A 16,727-nucleotide genomic window follows, 5' to 3' on the forward strand; every position below is an offset into this window, starting at 1 on the left:
TCAGCCCCATAATTTTCTGATGAAACAAACTAATTTTATTTATCTGTGAATACCTGCATATTTTATAGATCTGCTCTCCTGTAATGTCTCTCAATACTGTCAGTCTGTAACCTAACTCTAACCTTAAAAATGTGCACCTTTGAGTCAAGTAATCACAGGGATTTCATCTTTTGTGCTTGTGGGCCCCACACACTTTCTGCAAGATGCTCAGCTAATCTTTCCTTCCCCTCTTCTATTCAGGTGCAGGCCATGATTTGTGTATATCCACATCCCAATTGCTGCAACAGGCACGCACAGATATAAGACTTTGTTTCAAACAAAAGCTATGTGTTGAGCTCTTTGTTACCATGGCTAACAGCTGTGCTAAGCCAGAGCTGGTCGTGGCACTGTACAACCTCCACAAATTCCACATGATCTCCTCCTACTACAAGTGCTTCACAGAGGAAGACCGCACTGCAGTTCCTTCTCTAAATCCTCGCAAAAACAAAAAAATGGCTGACATCGAAATAAGTGTCCAAGGAATAGAAAAGCAACTGGAATCACTCAACAGAGGAAAGTTCACTGGACCTGACGGGATACCAATTCGATTCTACACGGAGTACGCGAAAGAACTTGCCCCCCTTCTAAGAGCCGTGTACCGCAAGTCTCTAGAGGAACGGAAGGTTCCAAATAATTGGAAAAGAGCACAGGTAGTTCCAGTTTTCAAGAAGGGTCGTCGAGCAGACGCGCAAAACTATAGGTCTATATCTCTGACATCGATCTGTTGTAGAATTTTAGAAAATGTTTTTTGCTCGCGTATCATGTCACTTCTGGAAACCCAGAATCTACTCTGTAGGAATCAACATGGATTCCGGAAACAACGATCGTGTGACACCCAACTCGCTTTATTTGTTCACGAGACCAAGAAAATATTAGATACAGGCTCCCAGGTAGATGCCATTTTCCTTGACTTCCGGAAGGCGTTCGATACAGTTCCGCACTGTCGCCTGATAAACAAAGTAAGAGCCTACGTAACAATTAGACCAGCTGTGTGGCTGGATTGAAGAATTTTTAGCAAACAGAACACAGCATGTTGTTCTCAATGGAGAGACATCTACAGACGATAAAGTAACCTCTGGCGTGCCACAGGGGAGTGTTATGGGACCATTGCTTTTCACAATATATATAAATGACCTAGTAGATAGTGTCGGAAGTTCCATGCGGCTTTTCGCGGATGATGCTGTAGTATACAGAGACGTTGCAGCATTACACAATTGCAGCGAAATGCAGGAAGATCTGCAGCGGATAGGCACTTGGTGCAGGGAGCGGCAACTGACCCTTAACATAGACAAATGTAATGTATTGCGAATACATAGAAAGAATGATTATATGATAGCGGAACAAACACTGTTAGCAGTTACTTCTGTAAAATATCTGGGAGTATGCGTGCGGAACAATTTGAAGTGGAATGATCATATAAAATTAATTGTTGGTAAGGCGGGTGCCAGGTTGAGATTCATTGGGAGAGTCCTTAGAAAATGTAGTCCATCAACAAAGGAGGTGGCTTACAAAACACTCGTTTGACCTATGCTTGAGTATTGCTCATCAGTGTGGGATCCGTACCACGTTGGGTTGACAGAGGAGATAGAGAAGATCCAAAGAAGAGTGGCGCGTTTTGTCACAGGGTTATTTGGTAAGCATGATAGCGTTACGGAGATGTTTAGCAAACTCAAGTGGCAGACTCTGCAAGAGAGGCGCTCTGCATCACGGTGTAGCTTGCTGTCCAGGTTTCGAGAGGGTGCGTTTCTGGATGAGGTATTGAATATATTGCTTCCCCCTACTTATACCTCCTGAGGAGATCACGAATGTAAAATTAGAGATATTCGAGCGCGCACGGAGGCTTTCCGGCAGTCGTTCTTCCCGCGAACCATACGCGACTAGAACAGGAAAGGGAGGTAATGACAGTGGCACCTAAAGTGCCCTCCGCCACACACCGTTGGGTGGCTTGCGGAGTATAAATGTAGGTGTAGATGTAGATCTTCTCCACCAAATTCTCTGTGCAAGGCCCTAGGTTCTCTGTCGTCTGGCTAAGCCTCACACCTGGTTTCACAATGCTTGTGACCTGGTGTTCTACACCTAGCTTTTCTTGTACCATTTGGTCTACCCTCCCTCCCCATGACTGCTGCCTAGCAGCAAGACTATTTTCCCTCTACTTGATCTTTCTACCAGTCTAGCTTTCAAGTCATTCCTATGAGTCTGCTGCACTCTACTTTCCTCAAAAACTGGTTCACGTTCTTCTCCTATTTCAGGTGACAAGTCAAACTGATTGCTAATAGGAATCTGAAATGTGACTTCTGAAGTTGACTTCTTTTTTTCTATTATTTGTCACATTATCCAAGCTCCCATTATCTCTTCTGCCCCTCAACCTATCTAATTCAAAATACACCATTTCTAATACTTCCTGAAGCACAGAAATCTTTCTTTCTAATTCCACAATTTTCTTTTCACACCTATATAATCTACAACTCAACAGAAAAGCCTGATCTGACACTTTACTGGCTTCCATGTTACAATCACCAAGTGAAACACTAATACAAATGGTTCTCCCATACTAACTAACCTCCGACAACATCCAAATCTGTTACACATGATGGTACTTTTACAGTAAACTAAAAAGCACAACACTCTTGAACTGTAATAAAATAATAATTAATAAAACCTTTATGTTTCAGTAAGTTGTACAGATAACTTCCAGGCAGCAGTCGACGTAAAAAACACAAGGATGTAAACAACACATATCTGTTCACTGTCTGCAAGTTTCATGTAGCAGAAGACATGAAATGAATTAAAACTAAAAAGTGATATTTTTAACAACAAAATTTAAGAAAACCTAACTTGCAATTATTTATGCCCTGCAATTATATTGTCATAAATGGAGAAGACTTTAATCATCTAACAATTGATTAGGGTAATCACAATTTTACAAATAGTGGGTAAGCCCTCTTGTGAAACAACACTCAATGCCTTTTCTGAAAACTACAAAAAACAAATAATTCAGAAGCCTTCCCATATCGAAATTATTTTAGATCTAATGGTCATAAATAGATCTTACTTCTTGGATGGTGTTCACATTTAAACTGACATCAGTGACTGAGAGGTAGCTATTACAAAAGTGATTATTAAAGTAAAAAATGGCACTGATACAAATAGATTTACACACCCAAATAAGTTGATAAAGAGACAGTAATGCCACATCTGAAAGAGGAACATTTATCTCTGGGCAGGATCATTTAGAGGAACTCTGGCTCAAGTTTATATTGGATAAAGTAACAATATCATGAGAAGGAAAGTTGCCACTGCTCGCACTGTGGTTTCAGTTGCCTGAGACTGCAGTCGTGTGTGTGAGTTGCATTTGCGTGCTCGCAGTTTGGTTTCAGTTGCCTGAGACTGCAGTCGTGTGTGAGAGTTGCATTTGCATGAGTGTGTGCATTTGTGTGTCTATTGTTGACACAGGCCATTGGCCGAAAGCTTTAGGTGTGAAAATCTTTTTGTTGCGCCTATCTGCGACTCAGCATCTCCACTATATGGTGAGTAGCAACTTTCCTTCTCATAGTATTGTTACATTCCATCCAGGATTTTCTGTTATACTGGATAAATATATACCTAGTAGGACAGTTTGTGATAGGAGGGACCCTCAATGGCAGTTGTTGGCACAACCTTTGGTGCCATGTGGGCCTGATTTACATACTTACTTAAGCTCGTATGCTGGCTCATCACGTGACATGACAGCATCATTCCTAGCAGCAAAAGTCAAAACTATAGTCTCTTGACATTGATGTTCATAGGGTAATTCACCAGTATGAATGTCTCCCCTTTCCTGACATGCCACACCAACAAAGTGTGCTTCAAAATACACATTTTTGAGAGTACATTAATTTTATGTTCACCTCTTCTTCATTTACGCATCGTGAATATTGTCTCTTTAGTTCCAACGGTTTACAATTACTGTCTTAAAATTTCTGTTGCAAAATTGTGCAATATGATTAGTAAAGAAACAACATTCACAACATGTAAATAAATGTGAACATCTGAAATACCGTAGAAAAATAAACACCTATGAAAGCAACTGGCTGCCGTTAATTCTTTATAAATTATCTCCAGTTTCAACGGCTGAAGTGTTTCAATATGTCTGCAAAAGACAAGAATTTTTTACTAATGTTAATACAAGAAAGAATAGAAAAACAAGATACAGCAAAAAGACAGGCACTCTCAGTCTAGAAGCAATTAGCCCCAAGGGTCGGGTACTTGAGGATATGCTACAAACAACAGATCTTATACTGTTGAACATGGGTCAAGCCACACATTCTAGTACCGCTACGGGTTAGTCTACAGCCACAGATCTCTCCTTCTGCTTGCCCGCTCTTGGGGACACTGCTGAGTGGGCAGTGGACAATGACCTTCATGGTAGTGACCATTTCCCTATCTGGATCCATCCGCATAATGGAGCAGATCCTAAAAGAAAGCAATTTTTGGGCACAAGCATGTCGTTGGCGTGTTTGAAATTTACTTTGCTAATATCCACAAGCACTATCAGCAAATATATTTTTAAAAATATTTGTCCAAAAAGACTAATTGCATAGGCCTGGGTTGCTTCTATAACATTTCACAAATTAATCTTTGAATTTAGCTTATATGAGCTGTATTATGCAGAAACCAAACTGGAATAATGTGAGCAACAAACTGGTGAATGTCTGAAAATGCATCACAGGTGGAGTACAATGTGAGTGCCTCGCTCTCTCTCCCATGAATTTCTTCCATAGGTCAGACTGAAACTAATCATGGGCCAGATCTGGCCTGCAGACTGCTGGTTGCCCATCCATGGTCCATTGTGTAGAACAACTTCTACAGAAACACTGGATATTGCACAATATGAATAAAACAAAACATAGCTAGATAGAAGTGAAATGAAAATTTACTGTCAACAGGGCAATGTCTGAAGATCTTCAATAACTACTGTAGCAGAATGTTATTCAAAGACCTCTCACACATCGCGAAGAAATTCTTTTCATATGTGAAAACTATCAGTGGTCCTGAAGTTGGTGTCAAGGCATCATGGCACTCAAAGATGATACAGGAACTGAAAATGAGGTTAGCAAAGCAAGGGCAGAAATGCTTAACTCTATTTTACATATGTTCCTTTAAAAAGGAAAAGACCAAGAATATTACCCCAATTTGATTCTCACAGCACTGCAAAGAAGACTGATGCAGATATTAGTCAATAGCTCTGAGCTAAAACAGTTAAAAGTTAACAAAGCTCCAGGGGATGATGTAATCCCAATCACTTTATATACAGGATCTGTGCTAGAGTCTGCCCTTTTTTAACCATAACATATCATATAGATCACACAAAACAATGTCCCCAGTAATTTGAAGAAAGCATAGTTCTCACCTATCTACAATAAGAGAAACAGATCTACAAGAAGGGTGACAGAAGTGATCCTCAAAATTGTCTTTCAATGTCTCTGACATCCATCTGTTGTAGAATATTAGAAAATACGTTGCAGAATCTTAAAAAATATTCTTAGCTTAAATGCCCCTATCCCAACTAATGTGGATTCCAAAAACATTGGTCAGGATAAAAGCAACTTGCGATTTTCTCACATGACATCCCGAAAGCCATGGATCAAAGCAGTCAGGTCGATGCAGGATTCTTGACTTCCAAAAATCATTTGACTCAATACCACAGCAACACTTATTAACAAAAGTACATGGGATACCAAATGAAATTTGTGACTGGGTTGCGGTTTTTTGGTAAGGACAATGTAGCATATTACAAGGTTATCTAAATGATGATGTATTCAAGTATAAATCCAAAATGAACAAACTATATACAAATTATAAGAGGAAGTTTCAACGTTTTCGGCGGGCAGCGGCAATGGTTTCAGAAGCGGCCAGCGGAGTTCACAGGGCAATAGCGCCATCAATCCGTTTCGCTGTCAGTTGTGAGAGAGAGATGACAAGTGTGCAGCACAAGGTTTTCTGCGTTCCTGAGTTCGTGAAAGGTGAGCAGCAAATTGCAGTGCGGTGGGCATTTTGTACCAAATTCAGTATTCAACCACCAACTTGCATAAGCATTAGCTGTTGGTTTAAGCAATTTAAACAGACTGGGAGTGTGCACAAAGGAAAAAGTATAGGATGACCACATGTATCTCAGGGTGATGTCCGACAGATTCAAGGAAGTTTTGTGTGCAGTCCCACTAAGTCTAACAATGAAGCCAATCAACTGAATGGAAAGTTCAGATAAGGCATTTGCTGTACAAGCCCTACTGATTGCAACTTGTGCAGGCTCTCAACCCCAATGGCAAAGAGAAGCGTCTCGCATTTTGCGGTTATGTGCCAGCAAAGATGGAGGATGACACATTTCTACAGCGTGTAATTTTTAGCAATGAAGTGAAGTTCCACCTTAGTGGAAAAGTCAACAGACACCAATTTGCATACATTTATAACATTTAACACATTTCTAATTATTAAATAATTACTAAAAATTACAAATTATTACAAAGTATTAAATTTATTAAATTGATCTCAAACATTATGAAAAGAACTTTGAAACTTCCTCTTTTCATTGGTATAAAGCTTGTTCACTTTGGATTTAGATTTGTATAAATACGAAGTTTTGAAAATTGGTCCATCATTTAGAATAACCCTGTATTTTTGTTGGAGAATCATTGACAAAAGTAGAATTAAAATGTGCTGTGCCCCAGGGAAGTGTGTTGAGACACTTGCTGTTCATGATGTATAATGATGAATTGCTGTACAGTATTATGTTAACTTCAGACTTTTTGCAGATGATGCAGTTATCTATAATAAAATACTGTGTGAAAAAAGCTGCATAAGTAACCAGTCAGATCCTGATTAAGAGCAAAGATTGGCAACTAGCTTCAAATGTTCAGAAATTTAAAATTGTCCACTTCACAAAAAAAAGGTGACTTATCTGATGTCCAAAAAGATTAGTGTATGTATGCTGTAATTTTTCTTGTTAAGGTAATGCTTTCTTTTATTCTCTTTTGATTTGTATGTAGTTTTCTGGCACACTGTATGCAGTTTTCTGGTACACATTTTATCATTTATAATGAGGTTGTAACCATTATTTTCTGCTGTTTTTCTCACTGACTTTAATTCAGATGTTAGATTTTCTTTAGTCAATGGATACTTTATTAGCCTCTCTAGTCAGATTCAAAACTATGCTTTTCTGTGTGCTTTTGGATGACAAGAGCTGTTATGGTGGTGGTGGTGGTTAGTGTTTAACGTCCCGTCGACAACGAGGTCATTAGAGACGGAGCGCAAGCTCGGTTTAGGGAAGGATTGGGAAGGAAATCGGCCGTGCCCTTTCAAAGGAACCACCCCGGCATTTGCCTGAAACGATTTAGGGAAATCACGGAAAACCTAAATCAGGATGGCTGGAGACGGGATTGAACCGTCGTCCTCCCGAATGCGAGTCCAGTGTGCTAACCACTGCGCCACCTCGCTCGGTAAGAGCTGTTGTGTGTTATACAGTCTGTGGTTCCCTATTTTCAGTTGATGTTGAATTTGCGCTTTGGTCCGTTTCTTGTGATTTAGAAATCTAGAAAATTTATTTTACAATTCTGTTCATGTTTAATTGTAAATGTGATATTTTTATGTCGGTGACTATGAGTGGAAGATGTCTATTTCGTTTTATGTAACTTCAAATAAAATTAATGTATCATCTGAATATCTGAAATAGAATGGGATTTTGTTAGTCCACTTTGAATGGTAGTTAAAATTTTTTTCTTGATATGGTGAACAAAAATTACTAGGTAGCGTACCAGCAAGGCAATTTCTCATTGCATGTTCTTGTACATACAGTTGGTTGTAAAACTCATAGTTATGGGAACTTATAGTTATGGGAGAGTGACAATTTTAATGAAGTAGTAAATTCTTCTATTTCAATTGCACACATTTTACTAAGTGTATATAAGCATTTTGTGCTGCAAGAAGTTTTAACAATTTCATTATTATTTGTTTCTTCCAAGAATATTCTTCCTTTTGTTCTGACAATGGGACAGACACTCAGTCATTGTCAATAGTATCTGGTTCTGTGGGTACTTCTTATATTAAGTGAGCAAGATTTGTTGGGGTTAGATGAGCAGCTACAAAAATGTTACAGGACGAAGAGGGCGTTGCCTAACATTTTTACGACATCAGCGAAGAGTTTTATTATTTTTCTCATTTCTTTAAAATCTGCACAATTTGAGACATCAAATGTGAAACAATTTGGTATTCTGGTAATACAACTGCGACAAATGGGAATCTAAAGAAGAACTGTGTAGGGCAAAAGTCGTATGGAATGAAGTCATATGAAATTTACTGTTTTTCAGTATTATTTTGCATACGAGTGAACTACTTTAAACAAGACCAGTACAACTTGCCACAGCAAAGTCTGTTCACACAGATGGATAAACAGGAGACAGGCAAGTGCAGCAGGAAGGAGAGTAGATGGTGGTGCAAGGACCACAATATTGGTCATTGTGCAGTTCAGTGCTTCCAAGATTATCACACCAAAAGTAAAGAAATCATACTTAAAATATGAGAAAGGCAACCATTCACCTACATCTGACCAGTGTGTACCACACAGAAAAATGTAACAGAAAACAGTATTCACACTAGCTTTCAAGCTCTTGCTCTTTTTCTAGTAAAAGTACACACATCAAAACATACAGCCACACAGACGCTGAAACATACACTACCACAGTAGCAGTGAGATTATTTTTTTGTATACATGCACAAAGCTTAAAAGCCATGCAATTGATACTGGCTAATTACTCCACAAGGTGATAAGAGTGTCTCCTTCAACCAACTGCATGCAACAGGAACACTGTAGGAGACCAATTGGGAGCACATGTCGAAAAATGTGCTGGTTGAACCTCTAAATAAACCTAAGCCCCTGTTGAAAAAGTACTGCTTTATCCTACATTCAAGTGATTTTAATGAAGGCTTTTATCATCTGCACATAAATAGAGTAGTTCAGACAGTATTGATAAGTATGCACGATTCCTAATGTTTAGTGCTCTTTCCCTCTATATGATGCCTTCCTTAGTCCTATTCTTTACCTTGTCTCTATGTTAAATGTAACAACTTTGCCTTCTATGAATACGTTTTTGTAAAAAGTACCAGGAAATAACACAAACACACAGAGATTATTATTATTATTATTATTATTATTATTATTATTACTATTATTATTTAACTGTTATGCAGAGTGCTCCAAATTTGCAATTACTACAAATTTTTGGTATGTGATTACCTTAATAAAAAGTTTTTCCTGTTGTGATATCTGGTTCCATCGGTACTTCACACAGTGTTCCATTAGCTGTAATCCAAAGTGACGTACAATATGAGAAACTTCTGTGTTTCGGGCCAGGTAAAATCCACACTGTGCACACAGCGGTGATGTTTCCTTAAACTGTTCACAGGTCGTGTATGCATCGAGCCTCTGCACCTGAGGCACGCTTGGGTCCATCATGAGCTCCACAAGACGTGCCAGATCCGTAGCCATCGCTGAGACATCAGCTCTTTCAGGACCTTCCATTCTCCCTACACGAAACAATGCAGAAATTAAAACCAACACAAAATGTAAACAAAGAAACCACAAGTAATCTCAAAAAAGCCAACAGAGACTGCATTTAACTAGAAAAAGTGTCACAAGAACTATACCAATTTGTTAATTCTAATTGCACTACTCTAATCGACTGCCTTAACTGAATAACCAAGGAATGGTGAGCACTTACAGACAACACTTTAAATGGCATATATAAAAAAGTATATGATTATTAAGAAGAATATGTGTTAAATACAGTGACAAAGAGATAATATTCAAAGAATGAAAAATTACTTCTCATCTTACATGCAAAATCATCAACAGGAAGCAAAGCATACTGGGCAGAGCAGAGTATGTTGGCTTTTGCTTTAATACCTTACTTTTTTATGTTGACTGGCAAGAGCAAAATGTAACTACAAAGGAATTCCTGCGTTTCCCAAGTGCTTAATTTGGTTATGTTAGAAGAAGTAACTTCGGTTTCAGTTTCTTATAAAATACAAGGGGCCATCTAATGAAAATGAGACTTATGGAAAAAAGGTAAATCAACTTTTATTATTCCAAAAGTATCATCACAACTGTTAATACATTTATACCACTGTGAGACAAGATGGTCAATGACTTCACGGAAAAATGTTTGCTGTTGCCTAAGGGACAATGATTGCACTCAGGTGTCTACCACTCGGTATGAAGCAAATACCATGCGGAGGGACTGAGACTGTATGGAGCACATGCAAGGGCCCACACGTTGCCAAGGTTGTTTCCATTAAGATGCAAAAATTTCACTGGGAATCCCTGTCCAGCTTCCTTGGCTAGCACTCCTGGAAGAAAGGATTTTGAAGAGACATGCCTTAGCCACAGCCTGCGGGATTGTTTCCAGAATGACATTTTCACTCTGAGTCACAGTGAAGATTACATTCTATGCAAAATACGTTAACTTACAGACTTGCACATCTCCATGTATGACAATTATTTCTGTGGTAAAAGTAGCCAAACCTAAACATTTTAGAAAGAGCACTATTTGGTTTTTCCAGTGTAGGTTTTCATCAATATGCACACTGAAACACTTGGAACTTTCTACCCTGCTTATTATTCCTTGTTGGTATACTATGATAATGAGAGAATGGGATCATTTTGATGGCCCAAAACTGGAGGCACTGCAGCTTTTCAAAGTCGACAGCTGGCCCATTTGCGCAAAACCAAAGAGTAAAAAGAAAGAAAGTGATGAGACTTACCAAACAAAAGCGCTGGCAGGTCGATAGACACACAAACAAACACAAACATACACACAAAATTCTAGCTTTCGCAACAAACGGTTGCTTCGTCAGGAAAGAGGGAAGGAGAGGGAAAGATGAAAGGAAGTGGGTTTTAAGGGAGAGGGTAAGGAGTCATTCCAATCCCGGGAGCGGAAAGACTTACCTTAGGGGGAAAAAAGGAGGAAAAAAGGACGGGTTACACTCGCACACACACACATATCCATCCGCATATACACAGACACAAGCAGTGTCTGTGTATATGCGGATGGATATGTGTGTGTGTGCGAGTGTAACCCGTCCTTTTTTCCTCCTTTTTTCCCCCTAAGGTAAGTCTTTCCGCTCCCGGGATTGGAATGACTCCTTACCCTCTCCCTTAAAACCCACTTCCTTTCATCTTTCCCTCTCCTTCCCTCTTTCCTGACGAAGCAACCGTTTGTTGCGAAAGCTAGAATTTTGTGTGTATGTTTGTGTTTTTTTTGTGTGTCTATCGACCTGCCAGCGCTTTTGTTTGGTAAGTCTCATCACTTTCTTTCTTTTTAGATGTATTTTTTCCACGTGGAATGTTTCCCTCTGTTATATTCAAAACCAAAGAGTAAGTTTCACATAAACATAATTTGCTATATCTGTTGTTGGTGCTTCTTTGTTTGGGTTCAAAACAATGCTTGTATCATCTGAAAACAGAACAAATGTTGCCTCCTGATTCAAATAAAATAGCAGATCATTAACATAAAGTAAGAACAATAGTGGGACTCCCACTTTAATTTCTCTCCACACACGACATGGTGTCCCTCTTTTTATCACTCAAACAGCATATGTTAAATTTTTGCATTCTGCTTTAATAAGAAGTAAGCCTCCCTCTGCGGAACTATGTATACCATAAAAATGAAACTTCTTCAATAAAATATTAAGGTTGACAAAATCAAATGGCAGCACTAAGTCAAAGAAGATCCCAAATGGTGACGTTTTATCATTGAGAGATTAATGAAACAAATTATTTTTGTATCACTTAAAGATTAATGAAACAAAATCACCAAGTACTTAAATGACCGCAGTCTACTGAACAATAATCAGCATAGCCTTCAACAGGCAGAAGTACAGAAGTAGCGATACTGGCTTACACCAATGAAATAGTAACAATCTTGGATAACAACAACAATGCTGTGGGAGTTAATTTGGATCTTTCTCAAGCTTTCAGTACTGTTAGACATGAAATTCTTTTATGTAAGCTGGAAGCAATGGGGATAAAAGGAATAGAAAACAGGTCGTTTCCCTCATACTACTAATATAGATAACACATTGTGGAGCTCACATCTGTTCATTCTGACCTTAAAATCAGATTAGTATCTGATGAAAGGATAGTTGAAACAGGTGTACCCCCAATAATGTGTTAGGACCCCTTTACATAAATGACACACACACATACCCCTCACCTCAGAAACTGCAGCCAAGATCATGTCTGCAGATGACACAAGCTAATAGTGAAATAATGGAAAGTCCAGGTTGGAATGTCAACAATACTATGGAAAAAAAAAAAAAATAGACTGCTACTCACTGCAAAGATGGCATGCTCAAGTTGCAGACAGGCACAACACAAAGACTGTTACACACTGAGCTTTCGGTCAAAGATTCCTTAGAAAAGAACACACACAAAAATTCACACAAGCAAGCACACCTCCCACACATGACTTCTATCCCCGGCCAGCATTCTTGCCGGAGCAGGCAGAAACAGATGTCATGCATGCGAAAGATGCACTTGCTTTGTGTGTGCAGGCAGAAACAGCGGTCATGCGTGCAAAAGATGCACTTTCTTTTTGTGTGTGTGTGTGTGTGTGTGTGTGTGTGTGTGTGTGTGTGCACTAATACTTATTTCATTCATCTTTTCAGTGGTATGAGAACTGAATTGGGGCAATTCTCCTGGGTTTTCCTTTGTCAAGGAACACTATAAAACAGAGTTAAGTATTTCAGCTTCTGCTTTGCTACCCTCCATTTCAGATCCTGTCTCATTCACTAGAGACTGGACACTCACTTTGGTGCCCTTAACAGTCTTTAGATACGACCAAAAATTTCTTTGGGTTTTGTGAAATATCGTTAGACAATATTCTGCTACAGCAGTCATTGAAGGCATCACACATTGTTATCTTGAAGCCAAAAGCGTTTCATTCAGCATCTCTCTATCTATAGTCCTATACTTTGTTTTACACCTATTATGTTGTAGGCTCTGTTTCTTTAGAAGTTTTTTATAGCAACTGTATACCATGGAGGTTCCCTTCTATTATGAACTGTCCTACTGCGTACATATCTATCCAGTGCATGGTCAACTACACTTTTAAACTTCAGTCATAGTTCCTACATGCTCCTGCCCTGTGCTGAAAGTTTCAAGTTCCTCATTGAGATATGACACTACTGATTTTTTATCTAGTTTACTGACCATATATATCTAACTGCTTGTTTTAGTTTTCCTTCGTACTCTAGTAATCATTGTTGCCACAACAGCATAATGGTTACTGACACGAGTTTTGGTATGGAAATCCTGAAAGAAATCAGGTCTATTTGTTGCCATTAGATCCAATATATTTCCATCAGTAGTGAGGTTCCTCACTATCTGATCTAGGAAGTTTTCAGAGAAGGAATTTAGTAATATTTCACAAGATGTCTTGTCACATCCACCACTAACAAAACTGTAATTTTCCAAATTAATTGTTGGATGATTAAAGTCTCCACTGATGATTACAGTATCATTGGGGGAACTTATGCACAAGTGAACTGAGGTTTTCTCTAAAGTTTTTGGTTACATCAGGAGATCAGTCTGTTGGGTGACAGAAGGATCCAATTATTGCTTGATGCCCATGCCTGATACTGAGTCTTGGCAAACAATCTCACGTGCAGCTACAATTTCTGTCTTAGTGGAACTGAGTTTCTTGTCTACTGCTACAAATATACCAACCCCCGTTCCCATCTGCATATCCTTCCAATATAAAGTTAAATTTTCCCCAAAAGTCTCACTGCTATCAATTTCAGGTTTCAATGAGCTTCCCTGCTTTTCACGAGCACTTCAAACTCTGGAACTTCGTTGCAAATGCTTTAGCAGTTTACTTTTAGGATTTTAATACTCTCACCTATAGGAGGCATTCTTTCGATCTTATGCCGATACCTCTGGGTTTTCTACTGCTACTGTTATCTGGAATGGATGGAGAGTTGCCTGCTCTATTTCAGATGTAGTGTGATATATCTCCTGTGAAAAGGGATCAGATGCTAGATTAATAGTGATGGATGAAGTGTCAGCAAGTGTTCATGTGTTATGCTTTACAGCAGTGTTACATATGTGTTTTTAATTTTTCAGAAGTGTTTGATATCAAAGTTTCATATTTTAGTTATATCATTGATTTAATTCTTGCACATGTTGCAATCGCAATGAAAATTATGTATTTGTGGTTCCTCTTCCAAACATGCAACAAACAAGGGAGCTATGTCAGTCTTAATCGACTCGACGATTCGCAGAACAATTTAAAGTGGAATGATCATATAAAATTAATTGTTGGTAAGGCGGGTGCCAGGTTGAGATTTATTGGGAGAGTCCTTAGAAAATGTAGTTCATCAACAAAGGAGGTGGCTTACAAAACACTCGTTTGACCTATACTTGAGTATTCCTCATCAGTGTGGGATCCATACCAGGTCGGGTTGACAGAGGAGATAGAGAAGATCCAAAGAAGAGCGGCACGTTTGTCACAGGGTTATTTGGTAAGCATGATAGCGTTACGGAGATGTTTAGCAAACTCAAGTGTCAGACTCTGCAAGAGAGGTGCTCTGCATCATGGTGTAGCTTGCTGTCCAGGTTTCAAGAGGGTGCGTTTCTAGATGAGGTATTGAATATTTTGCTTCCCCCTACTTATACCTCCCGAGGAGATCACGAATGTAAATTTAGAGAGCTTCGAGCACGCACGGAGGCTTTCCGGCAGTCGTTCTTCCTGCAAACCATACGCGACTGGAATAGGAAAGGGAGGTAATGACAGTGGCATGTAAAGTGCCCTCCGCCACACACCATTGGGTGGCTTGCAGAGTATAAATGTATATGTAGATGTAAATATATAAATGTAAAGATTTTATTAAGTGCTCAGTTTCAGTAGAGTGGCTAAGTACCCCATTATTACAAAAATGATCTTTCTAAGGCCTTTGATACAGTCGATCACAAGATTCTATTAAATAAATTAGAAGCATTAAGAATAACAGGGGTTGCTAATGACTGATCTCGATCAAAGAGTAGAGACAACGCATACTTCAAATAGATCTAAACGTTTAGTAAAACACTTATCAGAACCAAAACACATTAATATAGGGATTCCACAAGGTAGCATATTAGACCCATACTATTCCTGATATACATCAATGACTTTGCCAGTAGTGGTACTCATTATGAAAAAAAATCTCTTCACTGATGACAGCAATATTATAGTCACTGAGAAAACAAGAGAGCTACTTGCAGAGAAAGCAATTATCAGTTGAAGTGGTGTGAACACACAAAGGTACTTGCAAAGAGGTCATCAACACGTTATGCCCTTAGAATCCTATCATCAGTTGTAACATGCAGTGTTGTACGCCCAATTCTTAGCTATGGCATTCTTTTGGGGGGAACAAATGCATTAAGAATAACAGGGGTTGCTAATGACTGATCTCGATCAAAGAGTAGAGACAACGCATACTTCAAATAGATCTAAACGTTTAGTAAAACACTTATCAGAACCAAAACACATTAATATAGGGATTCCACAAGGTAGCATATTAGACCCATACTATTCCTGATATCACTTAGTAGCGGAACAGCATCCGGACCAGACGAGATACCCGTAAGATTCTACAGTGATTATGCTAAAGAACTTGCCCCCTTTCTATCAGCAATTTATCGTAGATCTCTGGAAGAACGTAAAGTACCTAGCGACTGGAAGAAAGCGCAGGTCGTTCCCATTTTCAAGAAGGGTCATAAATCAGATGCGAATAATTATAGGCCTATTTCGCTTACGTCAATCTGTTGTAGAATAATGGAACATGTTTTATGTTCTCGTATTATGACGTTCTTAGATAATACAAATCTCCTTCATCATAACCAACATGGATTCCGCAAACAGAGATCATGTGAAACTCAGCTCGCCCTATTTGTCCAAGAAATTCACAGTGCCGTAGACACTGGCGAGCAGATTGATGCCGTATTCCTGGACTTCAGGAAGGCATTTGATACGGTTCCGCACTTACGTTTAGTGAAAAAAATACGAGCTTACGGAATATCGGACCAGGTTTGTGATTGGATTCAGGATTTCCTAGAAGAAAGAACACAACATGTCATTCTTAACGGTTCAAAATCTGCAGATGTAGAGGTAATTTCGGGAGCACCGCAAGGAAGCGTGATAGGACCTTTATTGTTTACAATATACATAAATGACTTAGTTGACAACATCGGTAGCTCCGTGAGGCTATTTGCAGATGACACGGTTGTCTACAAGAAAGTAGCAACATCAGAAGACTCGTACGTACTCCAGGAAGACCTGCAGAGGATTAATGAATGGTGCGACAGCTGGCAGCTTTCCCTAAACGTAGATAAATGTAATATAATGCGCATACATAGGGGCAGAAATCCATTCCAGTACGATTATGCCATAGGTGGTAAATCATTGGAAGCGGTAACGACTGTAAAATACTTAGGAGTTACTATCCGGAGCGATCTGAAGTGGAATGATCACATAAAACAAATAGTGGGAAAAGCAGGCGCCAGGTTGAGATTCATAGGAAGAATTCTAAGAAAATGTGACTCATCGACGAAAGAAGTAGCTTACAAAACGCTTGTTCGTCCGATTCTTGAGTATTGCTCATCAGTATGGGACCCTTAC

The 16,727-nt window shown here is 39.0% G+C and overlaps 1 protein-coding gene across 1 annotated transcript in view; it reads right to left on the minus strand.

Moving 5' to 3' along the window:
- Nucleotides 1-16,727, minus strand: part of LOC126253448 (exportin-5) — a 209,537-nt gene that overhangs the window by 170,204 nt on the left and 22,606 nt on the right. The window contains exon 2 of the mRNA XM_049954794.1: nucleotides 9,305-9,594. Coding sequence (XP_049810751.1) covers nucleotides 9,305-9,589 — 285 coding nt within the window. The 5' untranslated portion in view covers nucleotides 9,590-9,594. The remainder of the gene's footprint in view (nucleotides 1-9,304; nucleotides 9,595-16,727) is intronic.

Source organism: Schistocerca nitens, chromosome 4 (assembly GCF_023898315.1).
Source record: "Schistocerca nitens isolate TAMUIC-IGC-003100 chromosome 4, iqSchNite1.1, whole genome shotgun sequence".
Lineage (NCBI taxonomy): Eukaryota > Metazoa > Arthropoda > Insecta > Orthoptera > Acrididae > Schistocerca > Schistocerca nitens.